The sequence below is a fragment of the Podarcis tiliguerta genome (assembly GCF_965153285.1).
Source record: "Podarcis tiliguerta genome assembly, chromosome: 5".
NCBI classification, from domain to species: domain Eukaryota; kingdom Metazoa; phylum Chordata; class Lepidosauria; order Squamata; family Lacertidae; genus Podarcis; species Podarcis tiliguerta.
In genome coordinates, this window is record NC_139538.1 from 33,777,539 (window position 1) to 33,800,028 (window position 22,490).

Here is a 22,490-nt window from a genome sequence, read left to right on the forward strand (position 1 = left end):
TTGGATTGCCTGGGGAGCCTCGGCAGTCTTTTGTAATGATAAATACCTAGTTCCTGGGCCAAGTCACAGGCTCACACCCTATTCAAACACAGACATACCCTTAAGACAGGATTTGTGAAAGAAAAGACAATGGGGAGGCTTTTCCATTTTCCTTTGACCTTGCAGGGAAAACATTTGGTCAGTTTGGGACAGTTTGGGAATCAAAATGGTTCCAGGTCAGTCTTCCTGTGCTGATCTATGTACGTGCTTGGTTGGTACACTTATGAACATTTAACATATATCTAAGACCTCAAAATTCCTATCACACTGTGCCGCTGCAACAATGTTTTACATAAGAAGAAGACGTGTTTTTATTGCAATACTGAGCCAAGTTATATCAATAAATTTATTCAGACCTCCCAAATGTAGTTAATGGCACACCCATACAAATCTAATGCAAGCTTATAATCACTCAAACTTGCATTTATCCACCTACCATTTTGGCAAGCAGCAAGGTGCTGTGGGAAAGCACGTATTAACTAGGGGAAATTTCTGTAGCAACAAACCAAACTCTGTATCAAGAACCTGAAGTCCTCTCTTTTAGTGCTGCTTAGGGTGGGCAGAGATAAAATAAATGGAAATTCATCCTGTCAAATCTGGACACCTGTAGGCAATGGTGTTTAACAGAGCAGAAGGTGATATGATCAACGGAAGCTAATAAGTTTTAGTTTCAAGATAGATTTTGCTTTTCTGTGTTTCCCTACTCAGTGTCTGCCCTGCAATTCTTCCAAGTCTGTTGTATCACCCAGACAAGGTATTGTGGTTTATAACAAATTCTGCTCAGTTTCAAAGCAGGACAACTACAATCCATGGATTATGAAGCTGGCTTCTTAAACGGGCCAGTTTGTTAGACTATGGTTCTTGGTCCAAACAACATGTCACCTTCCTCCTAACGCAAGTTCCTAACGTGTGGGGGTCTACTTCGACCTTTGATGTAATGTCATCAAATTTGGCATGAGGGATCCTGAAGTGACCTTTGTCAATGTTTGGATACCAGGAGCCATTTTGATTTAAGATGGGGGACTGAAACATGAATTTGGAAGAACGTTACCCATTTGGGGGCATATGTTTGGCTGCCTCTCAAGATAGTGACCCCAGATTGGGCATGAGGGTTCCTAGGTAGGGGGGCAATGGCCTTCATCAATGTTTGGATGCCGGGTGCCATCATGATTCAAGATGGTAGACTGGAACATGGCACCACTCATTTTATTTTGGCACACGCTCAGCCACTTCTCGATATATCGTCAGGCGCCATTTAGAATCAAGATGGCAACCCAGTATGAATTCACAACTAGTCCAAGCAAAATTATTGTCATGACATGATCAAACACACAACTTACACTATCCTTTTAAGAAGCATGTTTGTTTGTTTGTTTGTTTGTTTCTAAAAATTATCAGGCAGCACTAGGCACTCTCCATTATTAATAAACGTTCACTTTCTTGTTTTCTTAAACCCAGTGTGATTGCATCCACAAAAAGTGTACTCCTCCAACAGGAATTCTGTTGCAGTCCAGCTTCTGCCAGTGTTTGAATGCTAACAATCACTAGCCAGCTTGAATTGTGTCTGGTGTGTCTGGGGGTAATTCCTTCATCCCATTCACGCAAGTACAGATCGCTGGTGTTTGCACACAGAAAAATGACCTACTTGCTTTCATATTTTATTTCCCAGCTACCCAAACCCTTCCAAATTTCCCAACTACCCCCTAAACTTATATTGAGGATACCTGATCTGACTGCTGATGTACCTAAATTAATTCAGCAGCCGAGTCTTTTTTTAGTCCATCCAGAGATATATGGCACCTTTCCAACATACGAGCAAGCACAGGCTGGCTTCTGTTTCCTACCAAGTGGCATAAAAGAAGCTTTCCTATCCAAGAACACTCCATCCCTCCATGTTGCACTTAGTGGAGCTGCAACTTTCATTGATTATATTATAAATGTATAATGTACTGTTTGGAGAGCAGATGTATAGTAGTAGATAGCTAGGGCCTGTGCTGAGAAGTCCTCAGACCACAATCTCATGGCATTAGCAGCACTCCTTCTATATTGTTGAGACAATGTTTGCCTTTCTTACAGCCTGTTGTAAGGGTTACTAAGATAATGCAAAGTTGTTTTGAGCTTTTTGGGGAAATGTTAAATGGATGCTAGGCAATGGGCATCTATTTTTCTATAATACCTGCCATAAACCATTATTTGTACCCTGCCCATCTGAAATATACTCGGGAGTCCTGTAGTGATTTCATGCTCTTTATTGCAGCTTGTAAAACAGTGATTGAATTGCCCCCCCCCCAACCTCAGGCTTTTATATACATTATTTACACAATGAGTCCCATCTGATTGGCTGATTCTGCTTCCCTCCTGGAACCTGATTGGTCTTTTCCTGCAAGCCAATCAGTTGTTGCATTCTAGGATCCTACTTGCTTATTGTTCTAGGATCCAAGCTTAGTACATAACACCATCTGACTGGGTTTCCCCAGCCGCTCTGGGCTAGGATTCCAAGGCAGAAAATGCCTCCGTTGCTTTCATTTCTTACTCTCTAATTCCTCCTCTCTCTCTCTCTCTGATGTAGCCATCAAATATTCAATTTTAAGAACATAAGAGGAACTCTGCAGACAGTCCCTCTAGCATCTGACTACCTCCATTAGCCAACCAGATGCCTCCAGTCCTCTCCCCTCATTGCTTCCCAACAACTGCTTTAACTGGCCTAAACATCACTGCTAGCAGCCACTGAAAGATCTGTCCTCCATAGGTTTGTCTAATTCCCCTTTAAATCACTGAAGCTGGTGCCTGTTGTGCATCTGCTGCCTTCTCATCCATTCAGGAAAAATGCATATGGGCATAAAGTGCACAGGGAACGCAGGCAAGGACAGGAATGGATGGGGTACCATGCCTGCAGTCACTCCCCCTATCTAGGGTTGCCACTTTTGGTCAGGCAAAACACAGGGCAGGTTGGGGGTGAGGGTTGGGGGGCACACACTCTCTCATGACACCAAATTCTCCCCCCCTTTGTGGAGGGGGGTTCCCTGTGTTTAGCCTCCCGCCTCCCTCACCACCCTGGCCCCTCTCTTTCCCTTGACTCACGTCAGGAGCCAGGGGCAGATGGCCAGCTCCCATGCAGGCATAGGAAAAGACTTGAGCATGGAGGAGGAGGGAAGTGGAGAGGTCAGGTTGGGGTGGTGGAGGCGGCTAAGTGGCGGCAGACCCGCACCGTTCTTGACCGGTGGGTAGTGGCTGAGGAGGAGCGCCAGTGAGGAGGAAGGAAGGAGGTATGAGGGAGGGAGAGGAGGTCTTTTCTCTTCTCTCTATTGTCACTCATGCTGGGCCAAGCTCCTCATCAGCCGCACCAACAATGACACAACCGCCATTTTGGGCTGGCCGAGCTCAAATACAAAAGAAAAGGTCTGCCGTTTGAAGTCCAAACAGAACGGGGGACATTTTTGTCCCAAAACAGGGTGATCCTGTTTTTTACAGGATGGGCGGCGACCCCGCTCCCTACACACTTCACGCCCACAAACATGATTTCAAACACATAAATAGAGCTTTTATGTCAGCGTCTTCCCAAAATTCCATCCATGGAGGTTTCCACTGAAATGCAAATAGCATCTCAGAGGGGTGGGTTTTTGTTGGGGCTGTGAAAGGGTGAGGAAATGTTAAACTTCCCCTCCCCACCCACCTCAGTCGACATCAGAGGTTGTTTGGCATCCCTCCCTCCCCCCCCCCCCCCGCCCAGCCAATTACATAACAAAAACCATGTATAGAGGGGATATCTAGCCTGGTCCCTAGGGACCGGCTGAAAAGCAGCAATTTCTTGAGGGAAAGTGTAGCTGCCTTGACGCAGCAACTGTCTTGGGCAAGTGGCAAAAACCTTGTGCGCAGCACACAAAACAGTTACTGTATTTCTGCAGAACAATGAAGGATCCTATTTATGCCTGTGCAGCAGAAACAAAAGGGCAAAAGCAGAGATCTGGCTTTTGCCCATGCAGGTTGGAACTGGTTCCTATGGTTGAGCAATGCAAAGGCAACCTGAATGAGCACAAGTGAGTGAGTGAGTGGTCTCCCTTCTCTTAGGAAGATAAATAACACGAACTGGTTGTGGAACTATAAGCATCCTGTACTTGCAAAGACATTAGACTCCGAAATACAAACAATTGCAGTACTTTTATTTTATTTTATTTTTTTAATCTAAACATTCAAAACATGAAAAGTACACCATTATACAGGGGATTAATTAAAGCTGAGCCAAATATCTTGACTCCACACCACTTTTGCAGGGCCACTGCCGCTTGCAAAGCTCTTTTGGTTGGGAGCAAATTGTAATATCTGGGGAGGTGTCTTACCTTCAAACAAGAGATGGCTGGAGGTTTTTCTTTCTCTCACAAAAAGGAAAAGTCCTGCTGCCACTTCGAGTAGCAACTTGGCTGCTCTTAGCAGTCTGCTGGCCAGATTCCTAGGACATAATGCCCCCTGGGAATAATGCTTCATCATAGTGTAGTGTCATATCCAGGGGCATTCCTGGGGAGGTGGGGGGAGAGATGATAGTCCCCACTGGTAAGAGCCAAGTAAATTAGTAGGAGCTGCTTCTGTTCTGGTTACACCCACACAGGTAGCAGAATCAAGGGGTAGATTCGTGTAAATGATGGAATGCAGAACCAGCACTGATTCCTTTCCACTATTAATCACATTGACCCTCATTTGTCATTTTGTTGCCCATTAATCTGGTTGGATGAGTTCTTTGTAGTCTTGGGCCTTAATAACACTTGGGACTTAATAACACTGAATAATGCTTTTCCAGCATTTCCAGTATATTTTGATATTATTTCTGGATGTCATTTTCCCAGAACATCCAGAAATGCTTGTGGAGTTTGGAATTAGACAAATGAACTGAAGACATTCAGGTTCAGAGGTGCTTTGTCCCTGAATAAAGGTAAAGGGGGGGGGGACCCCTGACCATTAGGTCCAGTCATGGCCGACTCTGGGGTTGCGGTGCTCATCTCGCTTTATTGGCCGAGGGAGGTACAGCTTCCGGGTCATGAGGCCAGCATGACTAAGCCACTTCTAGTGAACCAGAGCAGCGCACGGAAACGCCGTTTACCTTCCTGCCGGAGCGGTACCTATTTATCTACTTGCACTTTGACGTGCTTTCGAACTGCTAGGTTGGCAGGAGCTGGGACCGAGCAACAGGAGCTCACCCCGTCGCGGAGATTCTAACTGCTGACCTTCTGATTGGCAGGTCCTAGGCTCTGTGGGTTTAACCTACAGCGCCACCTGATTCCTTTACACTATTAATCACATTGACCCTCATATGTCATTTTGTTGCCCATTAATCTGGTTTAGATGAGTTCTTTGTAGTCTTGGACCTTAATAACACTTGGGACTTAATAACACTGAAGAATGCTTTTTCAGCATTTCCAGTATATTTTCAGCATTTCAATAATTTTGAAATTATTTCTACTGTCATTGAACATCCAGAAATGCTTGTGGAGTTTGGAATTAGACAAATGAACTGAAGACATTCAAGTTCAGAGGTGCTTTGTCCCTGAATACTTGCTACCAAACAATGAAAGCTCCTGCTTTCCTATCTTGCTGGTGGGCTTCCCAGAAGGACTCAGCTAGCCAATGCAGGAAATAAGACGGGCTAGTTTGGATCTTTGGTCTGATCCAACACGTCCCTTCTTATGTTCTGAAATGGCTATCCATTATAAGATGACACGTTTTATAAATTAGGCTTGGTGTGTGTGTTTGTTTTACTGATGCTGCTCCTATACCAGATCACACAGAAATGTAACAGGTGAAGGATTTCCAGTACCAGAGAAGCATTGCCTACTGCATTTCTCTGCACAGACAGCTGTTAGAGACTTGGGAGTTGTGTGTGTGTGTGTGTGTGTGTGTGTGTGTGTGTGTGTGTGAGAGAGAGAGAGAGAGAGAGAGAGAGATGGAAACTTCATTATAAATTACATAGACTAGATTCCCCCTTGCATTTGCGTACATTAACTGCCACCTGCTGGTTCATACAATCACTACAACAGATTAGAATCCAAAGTATCCCTAATAAGTATACCTTGAAAGGTTCAGGAACGCGGGAGAGAATCTAGTTCCCCTCTGTTTCTTTCACATAGGGTTGCCATATCCCCCAAGTGAAAATCTGGACAAAGATCCTTTTTAAAAAATAAGAATTAAAAGGGAACTGACAAGTGACTGATCCTCATAATACTGACTACATAATATTTATAATCAGAAATAGCCAAGATTTCAACAGCTAAGCAGGTCTTAATAATAATAATAATAAATCTGAATGCAATAACATTTTGCATCTCAAACTGCTTGGCATTTTGCTGAGCTGCTGCGGAGAAAGTTATTGCACCCAGCCATGTAGTCAACCCACCTTCTTTGACTACTATTCTAATACCTCTTTGTAAAACAACAACAACCCTGCACCGAAATGGGATTTTGGTACCCATAAAATTAAATGCATTTGTAGAATTCTCCTGGTCGATTCTATGAAATAATTCTGATCAAGAAAACATGTAAATGGCCACTTTTCCTGGTAGAAGGGCAAACTGCAAATACCTGCAACTTGCTAATCAATGGACACTTATTGTTATAAGAATTCTAAGGTGTCATAAGTAACATGAATGTTCATAAGGAGACAAGGTAAACACACGTACAGTATATAAACCCCATGTGTGGAATAGTACAAGAGAGCTATCCTGAAGCCATCTAGAGACTCTTAATGATGCCAAATATTCCTCTGCAGAAGGAAATGTTGTTGTTTAGTCATTTAGTCATGTCTGACACTTCGTGACCCCATGGACCAGAGCACGCCGGGCACTCCTGTCTTCCACTGCCTCCCGCAGTTTGGTCAGACTCATGTTTGTAGCTTCGAGAACACTGTCCAACCATCTTGTCCTCTGTTGTCCCCTTCTCCTTGTGCCCTCCATCTTTCCCAATATCAGGGTCTTTTCCAGGGAGTCTTCTCTTCTCATGAGGTGGCCAAAGTATTGGAGCCTCAGCTTACGGATCTGTCCTTCCAGTGAGCACTCAGGGCTGATTTCCTTAAGAATGGATACGTTTGATCTTCTTGCAGTCCATGGGATTCTCAAGAGTCTCCTCCAGCACCAAGGTCTGCCTGGTTACCTGTGTAATTTTGGGAAAAAATGGTTGGTGTCAGCTGGTGTGGCTTGTAGATTTCTTGTGGATGATGCCTGCCTGCCACCTGTGTTTTTAAAATGAGGCCCCTTCCCCAACTTTCTCCCAATAATTCAGACCCATATGAACAAAAAGCGCATTTAAAGAATGCAACAGAGTCAAACCTTCTTGCTGCAGAAAGAGCAGGAGCCTGACAATAGGATCTTAACACCTGACACCACTGTTCTAATTTGACCGAGAGATTTCTTGCTTGTCAGCAGGCAGTTTGAAGTGCTTTCATATCGTGCAGCCAAATATAACTCATTCTACCATGCACATCATATTTTCCCTTTGTCCCTGGGACTCGGGGGGACTGGCTGCATCAGGGGCTGTACTAATGGGCAAGCCGGGTACATATAAAATATGCAAATGTCAAAAAGTGAGGTGTTTGTATGGTTACAAATTCCCTGCGAAAGAACACAGTACAAAAACCTTACAACAGCAGCAGTGCTATCAAACATGAAATACCAAATGTGTATCTGGCGATTTGACAAGTAGCCAAGGGGTGAGCACCTGAAATGTTATAAGGGGTTGGGAGACATTATATTTCATGTCATTAGCAAGGGTCTATAATCTTGCAAGAGAAGGCTACCTGTCCACTTGTCAATGCAAATCAATCTGGCAATCTTTCTGGCTGCTGTATGGCTCAGGCAGACAGAAAGTGCCTGCAGAGCAAATGATTCATATCACTAATAAATGATAGTAAATTACATAGGTACTTAATAAAGTTACTTATTTCCTTTTTAAAAAGGGTCTAACTAGCAAAGCACAGAAGTCTTCCTTCCCCTAAATAGGTATTTATTTATTTAGATAAATAGCTAGATAACTAGTTCCATACTCAAAGAAGCAAAGAGTCAAAACCAAATATAAAATTAAAAGACTGCTTCTTTTAATCCTATACCCACTTCCCTGGAAGTAAGCACTTTTGAACTCAGTGGGACCAAATTCTGAGTAGACTTATATAGGATTGCACTGTTAAACCACTTATTTAATAGCAAAACATGACTGCTCAGAGTCAGAAGAAACTGCCTTTCAATTCAATGGGACTATCCCCAAGGAAATTGAGTAAAAGACTACAGTTTATAATTTGAAGGCTCTGTGTGTGTGTGTGTGTGTGTGCACGCGCGCTGTATATTCCTCTGGAAACACAAAATCTAATTATCATTGGTTTGACAATTCTCCAGCAAGCCATCTGGTTCCTTTTAAAATATGTCTCTCTAAAAATAGAACACAATTAAAATTATCCCAAATCAAAAATGAAACAGGAAAATGATAGAAAGTGCATAGAATTAAATTAGCATGCTCAGTAGCAAATAGAAAGGACAGCATCATAACTGACAGCTCCACATGTCTCTTTGTGATAAGTGATTGAGAGACCCGGCCATTCTTTCCTCTGCATTTCTGAAGTGACTGCAAGCAACTTAGGACATCATACAAAGAACAACTGGTAAGAGCCATTTTTTGTTAGAGAATTATACTACACCATTCAAATAGATAATTTATTTTGTAAAGAAACTGCACACTTGTATTTTTATTTGGGAACCAGTTATTTAGGAAAGTTATCTACAGAATTGCTTGCTCTCAGTTAACAGCATTGTTCCATGTCCCCTGAGTGCTTGAATTAGCAGTCACGAATGGATTCAAAGTTAGTGCAGAAATGAGAAAAACTCTTGATAAGAAAATTATTGTAGCAAGTAATTTGAAATCTTTCTGCCTTCTACTGGTTACTAACTTAGATTCTTCACGATTGTCTGCCAGTGTAGTTAACAGTACAACCCCTATGCAAGTTTATTGAAGTCTGATTGAGTTCAGTGGGACTTACATTAAAGGGTATTATCTAGAGAAGGAAAAGGAGAAAGAGATACTGTACATTATATAAGCACGATGCTTAATTACAGTTACCTGCCTTTCTTGCTAGACTACAATATTGAGCCAAACAGGTGACATATGTTATGCTAACTAATTAACAAATTTGGAGTGCCTCAGGTGAGAATGCCTGATGAGAGTTTTTAGCCATTCTAAGGAGTGTACAATGCATAGATCACCTACCTGAGCACTTTAGATTTCACCATACTAATACATTCTAGTTCTGCAGACAGTCCAGCACAATGATTGTGTCACACTGAATAATATAAATGAAGATAGCAATTTTAAAAAGAATATTCAGACATAATAGAGCTTTCTTTTGCACAAAGATATAGTACTAAGTGGCTTTAAGATTGCAGCCTCATCATTCCACAGCTCCATAATATTGTTTCGGAACAGAATACATTATCTTAGGCTAGTGCCAATGATAATTCAAAAGTCCAGAAATGTAGGAATATTAATTTTCAAAGATCAGGCTTGTTTTTGTCCTGGAAGATCAAGATAAATACTACAGTATATAATCCACACTATTATACAGCAGCACTAATGCAACTAATGTAGTACTTTAAAGTAGACTTCAAACCCACAGTTATGTTGCACTCACTCTGCAAATTGTCTATACAGCCCAAGCTTATGCATATTTAGTTAGATAATAATATAATTCATTGAGTTTACTCTCAGGTAAGTGAGCACAGAAATGCAGCCATCAACCCAATCCTATGCATTTTTACACATAAGTAGGTCTTCAGTTCCTCTCCAATATTTTGATACTGTTTTGCATTTTGCCTTCCTATCAGGAAAAGTGGGCATTTACAAGTTTCCTTGATCAGAATTATTTAGTTGTATAGGAGCTGGTTTTGGGACTGCTGTATATGACCAGGAGCATTCTACAAATGCATTTTATTTTATGGATACCAAAATCCCATTTTGGTGTAGTGTTTATTGTTTGTTTGTTTGTTTGTTTGTTTGTTTGTTTTTACAAAGAGGTATTGGAATGGTGGGTGGAGTGTCCTTCCATGTTGATCACATGGCTGAGTGCAAGAACTTTCTCCACAGCAGCTCAGCTAAATGTCAAGCAGTTTGAGATGCAAAATGTTCTTGAATTGCATTGCATTTTGCAATAGAGGCGTACATTAAAAGCAGCGTCAAAATCATACAGGGCGGTAGTCAGAAAATATAGCAACTACAAACAAGATATGTCTGTTCTGAGTGCTGGAACCTAAATGTCTTTTCCTGAGTTATGTAGCGATAAGGACACTGAAGTGGTACAAGCACAACATGCCCAGATATGTACCCCACTATCTGCCAAGTTTTCTCTGCCACACATACTTTGAAGATAATGTTTCTGGAATCTAGAGGTCATTTCATTGTTTCATCCTCGTCCAGAACTATTGGCTTGTCATAGTGTGGTTCACAGAATGCCTCTTTAGGTTATAAAACATATGTTCCTCAAATCCAATCGTCTAGTCACTTTGGCCCCCATCTGCAAAAACAGTACAGAAGCATATATCAGTCAAGATGCAACTCTGTACACACTTACCTGGAAGTAAGTGCCCTTTACCAAAGTGGAACTTCTGAGAAAACATGCATGGGGCAGAATTGAGTTAGAATAGAGTTCCTGGGGTTTCCTGAGGGCATTTTGCTCTCTAGGGCAGAACAGCAAATACACCTTGCACCCCAAGTCAAGGTAGATAATATGCAAGTGACCAGTTAGGGGTTTTTTTGGAACTGGCAAAAAACAAGCGCCTCTCCCCCACCCTGCCAATAAAAATGGGAAAACAACTAACAGCTTGCTGCCCTTTCATGATACCCCAAACCAGCTGCCTCACTCTGCCTAGCCTGAGATGCTTCTGTTTGTGGAGGATCTCCCTTAACGCTACAGCTTCAAACTGTGCCTTGAGTCTTCCGCCGATTGCAGTTACAGAACTGGTGCTTGATCTTCTGGTTCGGTGATCTTCATTTCATGTGACTTTCTTCTGCATTTTGTGGAGGAGCAGAAGGCAAACGCTGCCAAAGCTCTCTGAGTCAGGAGCAGGGTCCCTGACAGAAGGGAGGATTAGGAAGAGAGATGGCGACAGCAGAGGCAGAAGCAGCAACTCTGCAGCAGAGGAAGCAGGGAGTTTGGCTTCTCCAGAGTGGTTACTCCATTGTGGTTGAGAGGGGCTTCCTCACAGGGAACAAGAGGCTCAGGAATAAAGGCATGGGAGGCAGGACAGGCACAAAAAGCAGGAGACTCGCAAGGATGGAGCTCCCTGATCAAAAAGAGAGCCTGTATATATGAGAAGGAACTGGATGGGAATAACCCACTTCTGTCTAGCTGAGGCCAAAGGGGTCCAATTCTGCTTTGTTCCAGCGTGGCAGCAAGTTCCCAAGAGGGACTGGATAGCAAGCCTGAAAACTGCAGAAAGCAGGATTGAAAACACACACACATGCAGCAGCTCATGAGTTCATCCCTCCTTGGTTCAGATGCTGAAAACTGGCTAGTTCGCCTGCACCCTGTGAAAAGCAGGATCAACCTCCTTCCCACCTGACTGATGCATTCAACCATGCCCGCCGGTTCCTGCTAATGTGCAGGGAGTTCAATCCTACTTGGTTTGGGCCTACCAGTGCTGTAAAACCCTGCAGAACACAGGACTGAACTCCCCATGCATCAGTTGAAGTATGTGACAGGATGTGTGTGTTTTCAAGGTCGGCTTGAGCATTGCTTTTCCTCACCCCTGCAGACCAACTTCAGCAGCTGAGTGAGACAACTCACCTGTCAAAGTTGGCTCAAGGGTGTGGGGGAGATAATAAAAAGGTCTGCCAGATTAAAAAGATTTCCCACCCCTGCTCTGCTTGGTAGCATCCCAGGTCCAGCAGGCCTAGATGCCCCTCATTCTCCCCATCTGACTTATCTTGTACTCTCTGGCACTCCAGTGTTATGTTCCACCAGTTTATATTTAGTATTCCACCAGCATATCTGTCTTAGTGGTGATGAACCTGGCATTTTGTCAGCTGATATGGACTCCTGCCAAATCTGGTGGCAGATAATAAATAATACTAATAACAATAATAATAATAATAAAATTTATTATTTATACCATGCCCATCTGGCTGGGCTTGCCTAGCCACTCTGGGCGGCTTCCAACAAAATATTAAAATACAGTAATGCATCAAACATTAAAAGCTTCCCTAAACAGGGCTGCCTTCAGATGTCTTCTAAAAGTCTGGTAGTTGTTGTTCTCTTTGACATCTAGTGGGAGGGTGTTCCACAGGGCGGGCACCACTACCGAGAAGGCCCTCTGCCTGGTTCCCTGTAACTTGGCTTCTCGCAGTGAGGGAACCGCCAGAAGGTCCTCGGCGCTGGACCTCAGTGTCCAGGTAGAACGATGGGGGTGGAGACGCTCCTTCAGATATACTGGACCAAGTGCAGGATTGTACCCTAAATTATATAACTTACATTTGGTGGGTGCACACATAAATCTCATGCTATCTCTGAGACTCAGTCATTGTGATTGTCCTGTGTGAGCCAAGCTGGTTTTGTCTTTAGTTTGTCCCTTGCCTGACTCCGGTGTTTTCCCTGTGGATTGAAAGGTCAGGCAGCTACTCACATAAGCCTTTTCGTCCCAGATTTTCCTCTTCCTCAGAGATGTGCAGTTTCCCCGCTTTTCCCCAGTGTAAACTCACCCCACCCCAGGTCCTTACACCCAGTGATGGAGTGGTAACCTTTGAAGTCGAGGAGCCACTGGAGTGCCTAGGATTGTGATCCCCATTAGTTGTGAGTTTCCTACAGTTCCTTTTCACTACTCCTGTTCCTTAGGCAGTTCCTCATTATTTCCAGGTGCAACATGAAGCGAGGAACAAGCCTCCTCTTTTGCTCGCTGGTGCTTCTGCTGAAACTTTGCTGTTACCTTGAAGTGGTTGCTCAAGAAGACCCCCAACAACCACCCAGGGGAGTCTGTGCCAATTGGATGTCAGGAGCACCAGGCTACCCAGGCCACCATGGAACTCCAGGGAGAGATGGAAGGGATGGAAAGGACGGGGAAAAGGGAGAGAAAGGAGATCAAGGTGAGTGCTTTCAGCCCTCCGTTCTATTCAAGCTATCAATTCCCACAAGGGCCCCGCGAGCTTTAATGGGTTTAAATCTAATCAATTGGCAGGACTGAGATCAAAGGTTCACACATCATCAAGCAGGCCAGATGACACATGAAAGTACAAGAGGAAGAAAGAAAAAACATGTCACTGCAGACATAATATGACTATTGCTTTTCCTTCCCTTTATTTATTCCGTCATTTATTTTTAAACATGATGCCGTGCCTTTCAATCCTCTTCAGGAAACCAAAGGTGCATTTTTAAAATAAATGCTGTAGATAACAGTAGATAAAACTACTGAACAGAATAACAAGCAACACTACCAAAGCATAAAAAGAGCACAGCAGAAGATTCTGTAACCAATAAGCACTCAGGGACATATTCAGGACCAAGGTAGCAGTGAATTAGGGGATCTGTGGTTAGAATCTCCCTCCCCCCTTTTCTGATAATTAGCCTAAGGGGGGCACTTTGAAAATGAAGGACATGGTGCTCTGGGAAAGAGTCCTTACACTTTCCTCCCAAATCTTTTCCTCCATTGTAAACCCACCCACCCCAGCTGCTGTTAGCACCAGTAAGGGCAGGCAGGAGCAAAATTTTGTTTATTATTATTATTATATATAATAAACATTACTGTAAATGATAATAAAAGGTTTGAGGTGTTGGGTTTTTCTAAAAAATTGTGTATATAAATTTTATGAAATACTTGTTTATGACTAGCTGAGACACGGATCTCATCTGCAGACAGAAGTGGGTACATGAGGCTCCATCTCACCTTTGACCATGGGCCACATTTATTAGCTGATAATGATTAGGGTTAGGCCATTCATTTGAACACTGAAGGGATGTTTGAGGGTCTTGTGAGGCCACACTTTGCCCAGTTGCCACCTGGATTTTTAATGGATTTAAATACCGTACTTTTCCGTGTATAAGACGAGGTTTGTTTCTGAGAAAATAATCTCACAAAGTGGGGGTCGTCTTATACATGGATTGTGCAGAGTGGGGGAGGGGATTGGTTGCTGCTGCGAGCAGCTGATTGTCAATGGTGATTGTGCTGTCGATTGGCAACTGGGCGGGCGATTGGAAGCTGCTGGCGGTGAGCCAGCAGAAGATTTTTGGCTACTGCAATGCGTGAGATTGGCAGCATTGTTAGGCGTGTGAGTGATTTTTGTTAACCCCCCCAAATCTCAACAACTCTGAGCAATCCCCCCCCCCCATTTTCTTAATTTTGAGTCCCCAAAAATAGGGGGTGTCTTATACACGAGGGCGTGTTATACACAGAAAAATATGGTACTTATGCCACAGCATAAGGAAGAATGGTAGGAACAGTTTTACTCTGTGCTATTTTTCTAGAAAAAGGTGCTGGAACTCACCATGAGCGCCTCCCTCATTCTCTTAGAATAGCCACCCACCTGAGAGGTGCCAGAAAAAAGCCCTGGGTTTACTTACATCAATATTTATACCCTAATGTCTTTCCACATGTTTCCAGGGCATTTCCCAAAGAATCAAAAGTAGTCTTAGGACACTGAAACTGCAGTCTTCAGATTCCTGAGGAGCTCTGGAGTTTACTAGAACGAAAGCAGACCTAATAAAGCTGGGAATTACTTTCGTGGACATGAGCTGCCTACACAAATAAGTTGACTCCGAATTTTGTTCTTGTGAAGGAAAGTGAGGCTGAAATAATCTTTTCAGCTGAGGATGTTTGGGTAAAAACTTCTGGGGATGCTCCACTCTAATAAAAAATCCATTTCCTTGATAGGTGTACCAGGCCTCAAAGGGGACAGTGGAATTTTAGGATCAGCTGGTGTTGCAGGCCCTCAAGGGGCACCAGGAAGCCCAGGACTGAAAGGGGAAAAGGGTGAAACTGCCTCCAGGTATCAGTCTGCCTTCAGTGTTGGTCTAACAGCCAGAGTCCCTTATACCAATCTTCCCATCAGGTTTACGAAGATATTCTACAATGAGCAAAATCACTATGACATAACGACAGGGAAATTCCGGTGCGTCTTTCCCGGAGTCTACTATTTTGCATATCATCTCACCGTGTACGTGGCAGATGTAAAAGTTAGCTTGTTCAAGAAGGACACGGCAGTCATCATCACTTATGACAAGTACCAGAAGGACGACGTTGACCAAGCATCTGGTTCTGTCTTGCTCCGTCTGGAATATGGGGATGAAGTCTGGCTCCAGGTATATGGAGATGAAACAGACAATGGTATCTATGCTGATAATGTTAATGATTCTACTTTCATGGGATTCTTGCTCTACCCAAACTTGGATAATGGACAATAGAATATCAGAGGGGGGAAATAGCCAATAATTGTTTTGGATTTTTCTTGTAGTCTACTTGTCAATGCAAGGAAACACAGCAAACTGAATTTAGATAGGGTTCAAGGGTGGTTCACACATGCATGTCCACTGCTTGAATATCCAGTGGTGACTTTATATGAATGAGCCATCACAGATACAACCCACTGATATTCCTTCTTCACCACAGTGTGTTTCAATAGAGTCAGTTCACACATTCAGCTGTTCAACATCAAGAGCATGTTAATAAAATTTAGAGAAAGCAAGTGATATACATGCATGTGTGATTCCGGAATCTGCCTGTACTCATCAAAGACACTTGCCCAAACCTCTTCCTTTAGAAATGGGTGTTATTTACTTACATTTATACTGACAAATAGAGCAAACAATAAGCTTCAAAGAGAGGAGCCTAAAGCAATAGAAATTCAGTAATGAGGGGCAGCCATATAAGCATTGTTCTGTACAAATAGAAGCAACTAATGCTTGACAATATTATCATGATGTGGCTTTCAGGGTGATTTCTCATTAGATCTGCATTGCTTTCTCAGATATATTTTAATACATATTCCTGTTTCTTTAATGAGTTACGTGTGGCTTCTGCACTTTAGCATATGCACAGGATGTCATTAGCACTTAAATAAAAATGAAGGTTTGCAACAGAATATTTGGAGCAACAAAAATGTTACTGAATTACAAATAAAAATCCTGCTCACCCACAGTTCTATTTTTTTATTTCTTTTGTGCTGAATTTAGATGGCATATATATATTCTGATCAAACAATCTAAAGCAGGGGTCAGCAAACTTTTTCAGCAGGGGGCCGGTCCACTGTCCCTCAGACCTTGTGGGAGGCCGGACTATATGTTGCCATGATTATGACCCACATTTTTGTCAAAAAACCATATTGGGACCAACCCCAACGTTGCCCAAATGTGATTTTTTTTTTGGGGGGGGGGTGTTTCCTCATACACCCATGCACCTTTGTGTTTTAGGCATTGATAGTTGTTATTTCTCTTGTAAGGTGGGGTGGGGGGCTGAGGTAAGTGCGCCATTCCTGTCAGTCCTGGAGAGCGTGTGCTCATATGTGGGTGAAGGGAAAAGCCATTGGCCACGCTAAGTTAGGCCGGCGCCGCTCAAGCAAAAATGTTCTTTTTCCCGCATGAGGTAAGATGAGGCGGTGGCAGCCTTTCCATGGCTCTCACTGTGTAGCTAACAAGTGGCCTCCACACCAGAACTCAGAACTGTTTACGAGTGCAGCCGCCCAGGCGCTCCTCGCTTCCTTTGGCGGGGAGCAGCGCCGCCACAGACACCGGCGGGCGTCTCTCCCGAGGAGCCTCTGAGCCCCTGCTGCCACAACTGCCCTTCCTGAGGTCACTCGCCGGCAGCTCCATGGTGGAAATCCGAACTGTGGCTCCTTTTCCCTCTTCCCTGATTCCCTATTGGGCCTGATTTGGCCCGCGGACCTTAGTTTGCTGACCCATGATCTAAAGTACTATGAACTATACAATATTCACAGTGAAATAAAAATAAAAATAAAAATAAAAATAAAAATAAAAATAAAAATAAAAATAAAAATAAAAATAAAAATAAAAATAAAATAATAACAACAACAAGAACAAGAACAACAACAATTTATTTATACCCCACCCACCTGGCTGGGTTTCCCCAGCCACTCTGGGTGGCTTCCAACAGAATATTAAAATTCAATAACCTATTAAACATTAAAAGATTCCCTAAACAAGGCTGCCTTCAGATGTCTTCTAAAAGTCTAGTACTGGTAGTTGTTTTTCTTTTTGACATCTGATGGGAGGGCATTCCACAGGGTGGGTGCCACTACCGAGAAGGCCCTCTGCCTGGTTCCCTGTAACTTGGCTTCTCACAGTGAGGGAACTGCCAGAAGGCCCTCGACACTGGACCTCAGTGTCCGGGCAGAATGATCAGGGTGGAGACGCTCCTTCAGGTATACTGGACTGAGGCCATTGAAACCAATGATACATGCTTGCTATTATTCCTTTAAAGAACATTTATCCTGGTTGTTAATGATTCAAAATATCTGTGTTGGTTTTTGTTCATCAGCTTCCTTACCATTCTTTGTCAGTCTTTCCCCACCTTATGGACATAACCATTACAAAATCTATTTTCTTTTGAGAGAATACCTATGCCCATGTGTTTTCAGTTTTCTGTGATACACTCACATACCTTTTTTTTCTCTCTCTCTGCCACACACAGAGCCTTCTGGTTAGCTACTTGCCTGACAGTCTTCTTTTGTGATAATAAGAAAAGCTTGTGGAAAGTTTCATTTGCAGCACAGTTTGCCCAAAGCTAACCGCATATCTGAATCCATCAGAAATGCCCTTGCAGGGAGAGAGAGTTACTTAACAGCCACAAAATTTAAAGAGAAAAATGTCAATTTCCAATTTAGCAATGTTAAACATTACCTTTAATAATACCGAAGTCAGGAAGCCCCACTGGGCATATTAATGTAAAGAGCAGGAGGAAACAACCGCAATGAAACACAAGAGGACTAAGAATATAAAAAAGGGGCTAGAATAATGACTTTGAAACATTTGTTATTTATTTAGTTCAAGAATTTTTATACCATAGAATCGTAGAGTGGGAAGGGACACCAAAGGCCATCTATTCCAACCCTATGTATTTTAATATTTTTTTGAAGCCGCCCAGAGGGGCTGGGAGAGCCCAGCCAGATGGGCAGGGTATAAATAAATTATTATTATTATTATTATTATTATTATTATTATTATTATTATTACTAAGGAATCCTTGACAGATGACTATCCAACCTCTATTTAAAAACCTCCAATGAAAGAGAGTCCACCATCTTCCAACTTAGTCCATTCCACTGTTGAACAGGAATTATTGTCAGAAAATTCTTCCTAATGTTTAGTCGGTGGGGTTCTCCTTGCACAGGCTCTGCCCCTCCCCAGTTGCACCCACTGAAAGGGTATAAGGCCCCTAAATAAACCAACTCCGGAGCAGGATGGAGCAGGGCTAGTGATGGATTCAAAGAATCATAAGTCAGTTTAGTTCCTGGAGCAGGATCTGATTCATGTCTCAGGTTTGCACGCTTGGAGTTGGTGAAGCAAAATAGGAGAAAAATATCTTCCGCCGTGGACAGCAGTGAAGAACTGACTGCTCCACACACCCCGCACAGTTAGGATTGCCTGTAAATTTTTAAATCGAAACCTCTGAAATTGTTAAAAGACCATTGACCTTTTTAAAGAGCACAGGTAGAATTACTGTACAGTGTTTAAAACAACCATAAGAAATTACTCTCACTACATTGCCTTTTCACAGTTTAAGCCAGTCTGTACCCACAAGCGATCCCTTAGATCTTGCTGAATATTTTCCAGCGAACAACTGAAATCTAAAGGATCCCTTGCTTTAGTTGATTTAAACTGCTCAAAAGTTTAGAGAAATGGGGATATGATGCAGTCACTGCAAGAGTCCACAAGATGGTGCAAAGATATCATCCCTTTGTACAAAAACTCAAATGCTTGTTTGCTAGACAATCAACTAGTAATGCATGGAGGTAGCTGAAACTCAATTTATCTCCCCCCCCCCCCAAAAAAATAATCAAAATTCCATTTAGCTTATCCTGGTTTTACCATTTCAGCCTAGGTGACTCTCTATTTGCCACGTTTCCCACATGTCTATTAAATATGCCCAACCATTGCATCCCAGGTTATTGCCTTAAGAAACATTGCTCAGGTGTTCCTTTGCGACGTTTTAGTGCATTGTAAAAACACCATCTGTATCCCTGAGGCATTGGGAGCTTCTATGGCACCCAAAGGAATTATAAATTAGGAGCTCTCTGTTTATGACCCTGTGGCTCTTCTTACATATAGATGGGATTGAAAAGGTAAGGGGGGGGGGGCTGACCATTAGGTCCAGTCGCGAAAGACTCTGGGGTTGTGGCGCTCATTTATTGGCCGAGGGAGCTTCCGGGTCATGTGGCCAGCATGACTAAGCCACTTCTGGTGAACCAGAGCAGCGCACGGATACGCTGTTTACCTTCCCGCCGGAGCGGTACCTATTTATCTACTTGCACTTTGACGTGCTTTCGAACTGCTAGGTTGGCAGATGGGATTAGCACAGTGTTAATGCTTTAAAATACTGTTACATGCCACCCCAATTTCTGCTGAATGGCTGGACAAGATTCCAGGGGTTTCAAACGCTCACCCAGAGTTGTACTTCCACTGGGAAATCAAAGTGCAGCCGAGACTAGTGTCTTGAAGAAATATGGTTTCTGGTACACATATTTACACCTGGGTCCACTTTGGAGAGAGTTCAGAGCCTTACATCTCAAGAGGGGCTTGCTCCCCACAGCAGTGCAGCATTGAAGTCCAAGGACCCAGCACACTGTCTCCGTGCCTCTGCCCCAACCTGCCTAGATGGTTCTGCCCCACATGGCCTCTGCCTGGACTGCTGACTCCACCCTTCTCCTTCCCAAAGACCTGTGCCAGAAAATCCAAGGTTCATGAAAAACAGCACTTTTCCACCCTGTGGGCACAGCCTGAAAGGGCGAACTTTGGTCATTCAAATTTCAGTGGCGCCATCTACAAGGCAAAAATTTGGCACCCCCTGCCCCCCACTTCTCACCTTCCATTCTTCTCAATTCACTGCACCATAGCTGTGGTGCTCCCTCGGCTTGGCGCCCAGTATGGCAGAAACTGTCATGTTGCCCTAAATCCGCCTCTGCAGCCTGCCGCCTCCCCTGTTTTCTTCCGTCATGGAAGCTGAAATCCTAAACCTTTCTCCTTCCACAATAACCATGACACACACACACACACACACACACACACACCTGTACATCTGTTTACCAGCAGAGAATCTCTTGCCCTGCAGCACCTTTTGCCATTCTTAAGGACTTCCATCGTAGTTGAGGCCCTGGCCTGGCATCTTCCCTTCGCTACTTCAAATATTATCCAAGTTTTACCATTTATTAATTTCTAACACTCACTAACTTCAGAGGTTAAGTCTTTGCACCCCCAAACTCTGTTATCCCAGTTCTGTAACAATACGATCAATGGCAGTGAAAGTTGTAGCAGTAGGACTAAGCAAGTGGGATCTGTAACGAAATGTTGCACCGTGAATTGCCGCTATTTAGTCTTCCAGCCATGCCCTCCTTCCAAGACAGTCCATTCCACTTCCTGTCACCCAGGGTTTTCCATCCCCCTCCCCCGCACCAGCCAGTCAGCATTCTGTGCCTGCTGAGCATGCTCAGTCCCATTGAGTTGGTTTTTTTAGGTGTTCCCTCCACCTTTAGGGGTTTCCCCCCTCCATTTTTCTTTGCACTGCAAACCTAGAGTCTTCCCAAAGCCTATTCATCCCACTGCCCGTTGCATAGATCAAAAAACCTGTTGTCAATGTCCAAGCTGTGAGATCACAATGATCCATTTGCAAGTTAAGCCGCTGGTTGTAAGCACCCTGAGTCTTTCTTCTGTTATCCAGGAAGCTTTAAAGTTAGCTCATCCACCTTCTCTAACCCATCCCACAGCTTCACCAGAAAACACCCCACATTTCTCTTTCCTGCTCAGTGATCCCTTACTTTTGCAGAAGACCTGGGGGTGAATTAAACAATCAGTTTCAGCAAATGGTGGGAGTAATAAAAATGCTCATGCTAACGCCCCAAGCAAATGAGACCCAAACAGAGTGGTGGCTGTTTCTAAAAGGATATCAAGATCCCTTATTCAAAAGATTCCAGGGTCGGATTGCTATCTTTCTTGCTGGCCCCGCTTCTGAGCCTTTAACAGCTGCCCAGGCACACAAAAATTAGGAGCTGCTGCTTTGCCTGGCAGGGCAATAAAACCATTTGCTGTTTAATTTATGCATCTAAGGATACTGCTAAAAGCACAAGAGAATGGCAGCAAATTCCATTTAAAAATCCCCAGAATTTCAGACAATTACATTGCTATTTTTTTTATATAAAAAAATACATTGATTTTATTCTACCAAATCACATGCATGCAGTTCAGTCTTCCTGGTGTTTACAATATTGTGGCCATGCTTCAGTGCCAGGCGGAGGTCAAAAATAACCCAAGGCACTGGCGATTTCAAAAATCTGAGTTTTTCTTACATTTCCCTGATCCTTGGTACTGAACCCATTAAACAAGGCAGCACCACACACGCACTTGTAGTTAAGTGCTGACATCATGTGGAATACTAATAGCGAACTCAGCCTCCAGTGCGCTCCCATGGCATTCTTGTCTCGAGGAATATTCCCCATTACTATCAGTGCCTGGATCACTGATCAATGAAAAGCAGATTAGATCCATCTGGCTGAGGTGAAAGACCTCTTTCTCGTGCTTTCCCCACCGAAATGAAAAGGAAACCCGTGGTGTTTGGGCCTTCCTCTGCGCGGCCTGAACTGTGACCTACCTGTCTTTCAGCAATACCAGCCGCAGCGCTTTTAATCATCTCTCTGCGGGGACCCTGAAAAGAATGTCCTAATTGCTGCCCCCAATTCCTCCCTGCAATGGGGGGTCTCCCTCTTAATGACTGCATGATGCAGTTCTGCTTCAGAGAGCTGCTCCTGTGACCCGCTGGGCTCGTCCCTTTCAGAGCAGCTTGCACAGCACACTGCAATCAATAGCTTGACAGAAGCGCCGAAAAGGTCCCGCAATCATATTAACAGCAAGGAGGAAAGACTTGTCTGTCACAGTGCTTTTGACAGAGAGGGAAGTGTCCTGGGGCGAGTTCCTCTCTAGCAGTTTCCGCCGTAGCTGTATCATGTCTGACGGTGGGAATCCTTGTTTTTCCTGCAATTCAAATCCAAAGACATTCATGTTGCCTTATAAGAGCGGCGAGGAATCTCAAGGCAGCAACGCCCACCTTTCCCAGGTCTAATGTGTATGATGTCAGGGGCCGGAAATGGCTAAAAGGATAGGGAGCACACTGCCAATTCTTCCTATGTCACGAAAAGTTGGTGCTTTTTTGAATTGTGTGCCTTTTCCTGTCACCTCGCCCATGTTAAAAGTTCAGCTGAAAGATTTAACTGGCTAGCAGAGA

The 22,490-nt window shown here is 43.5% G+C and overlaps 2 protein-coding genes across 3 annotated transcripts in view; one reads left to right on the top strand and one right to left on the bottom strand.

Annotated features, from left to right (window-relative positions):
- ST6GAL1 (ST6 beta-galactoside alpha-2,6-sialyltransferase 1) overlaps positions 1–4,460 on the bottom strand; it is a 107,983-nt gene extending 103,523 nt beyond the window's left edge. Inside the window, exon 1 of the mRNA XM_083442876.1 lies at positions 4,377–4,460. The gene's annotated coding sequence lies outside the window, so the exon portion shown is untranslated. The remainder of the gene's footprint in view (positions 1–4,376) is intronic.
- A 3,319-nt stretch (positions 4,461–7,779) lies between these two features.
- Positions 7,780–16,181, top strand: ADIPOQ (adiponectin, C1Q and collagen domain containing). 2 transcript variants are annotated; one of them, XM_083443031.1, is made up of 3 exons: positions 7,780–8,671; positions 12,911–13,137; positions 14,919–16,181. In XM_083443031.1, the coding sequence occupies exons 2-3, from the start codon at positions 12,918–12,920 to the stop codon at positions 15,446–15,448; spliced, it is 750 nt and encodes a 249-aa protein (XP_083299157.1). In that variant the 5' UTR covers positions 7,780–8,671; positions 12,911–12,917; the 3' UTR covers positions 15,449–16,181. The 2 variants fall into 2 exon arrangements, with proteins under 2 accessions (XP_083299157.1, XP_083299158.1); XM_083443032.1 differs by having other exon boundaries at positions 8,401–8,671; positions 12,890–13,137.
- The last annotated feature ends 6,309 nt before the right edge of the window (positions 16,182–22,490 follow it).

What these genes read in the sequence shown, in the direction of transcription:
- ADIPOQ (XM_083443031.1), top strand. Translation starts at nt 12,918, where the DNA reads ATGAAGCGAGGAACAAGCCTCCTCTTTTGCTCGCTGGTGCTTCTGCTG. An exon ending in GGGAGAGAAAGGAGATCAAG is followed by an intron (nt 13,138 to 14,918) that starts GTGAGTGCTTTC and finishes TTTCCTTGATAG; the next exon opens with GTGTACCAGGCCTCAAAGGG.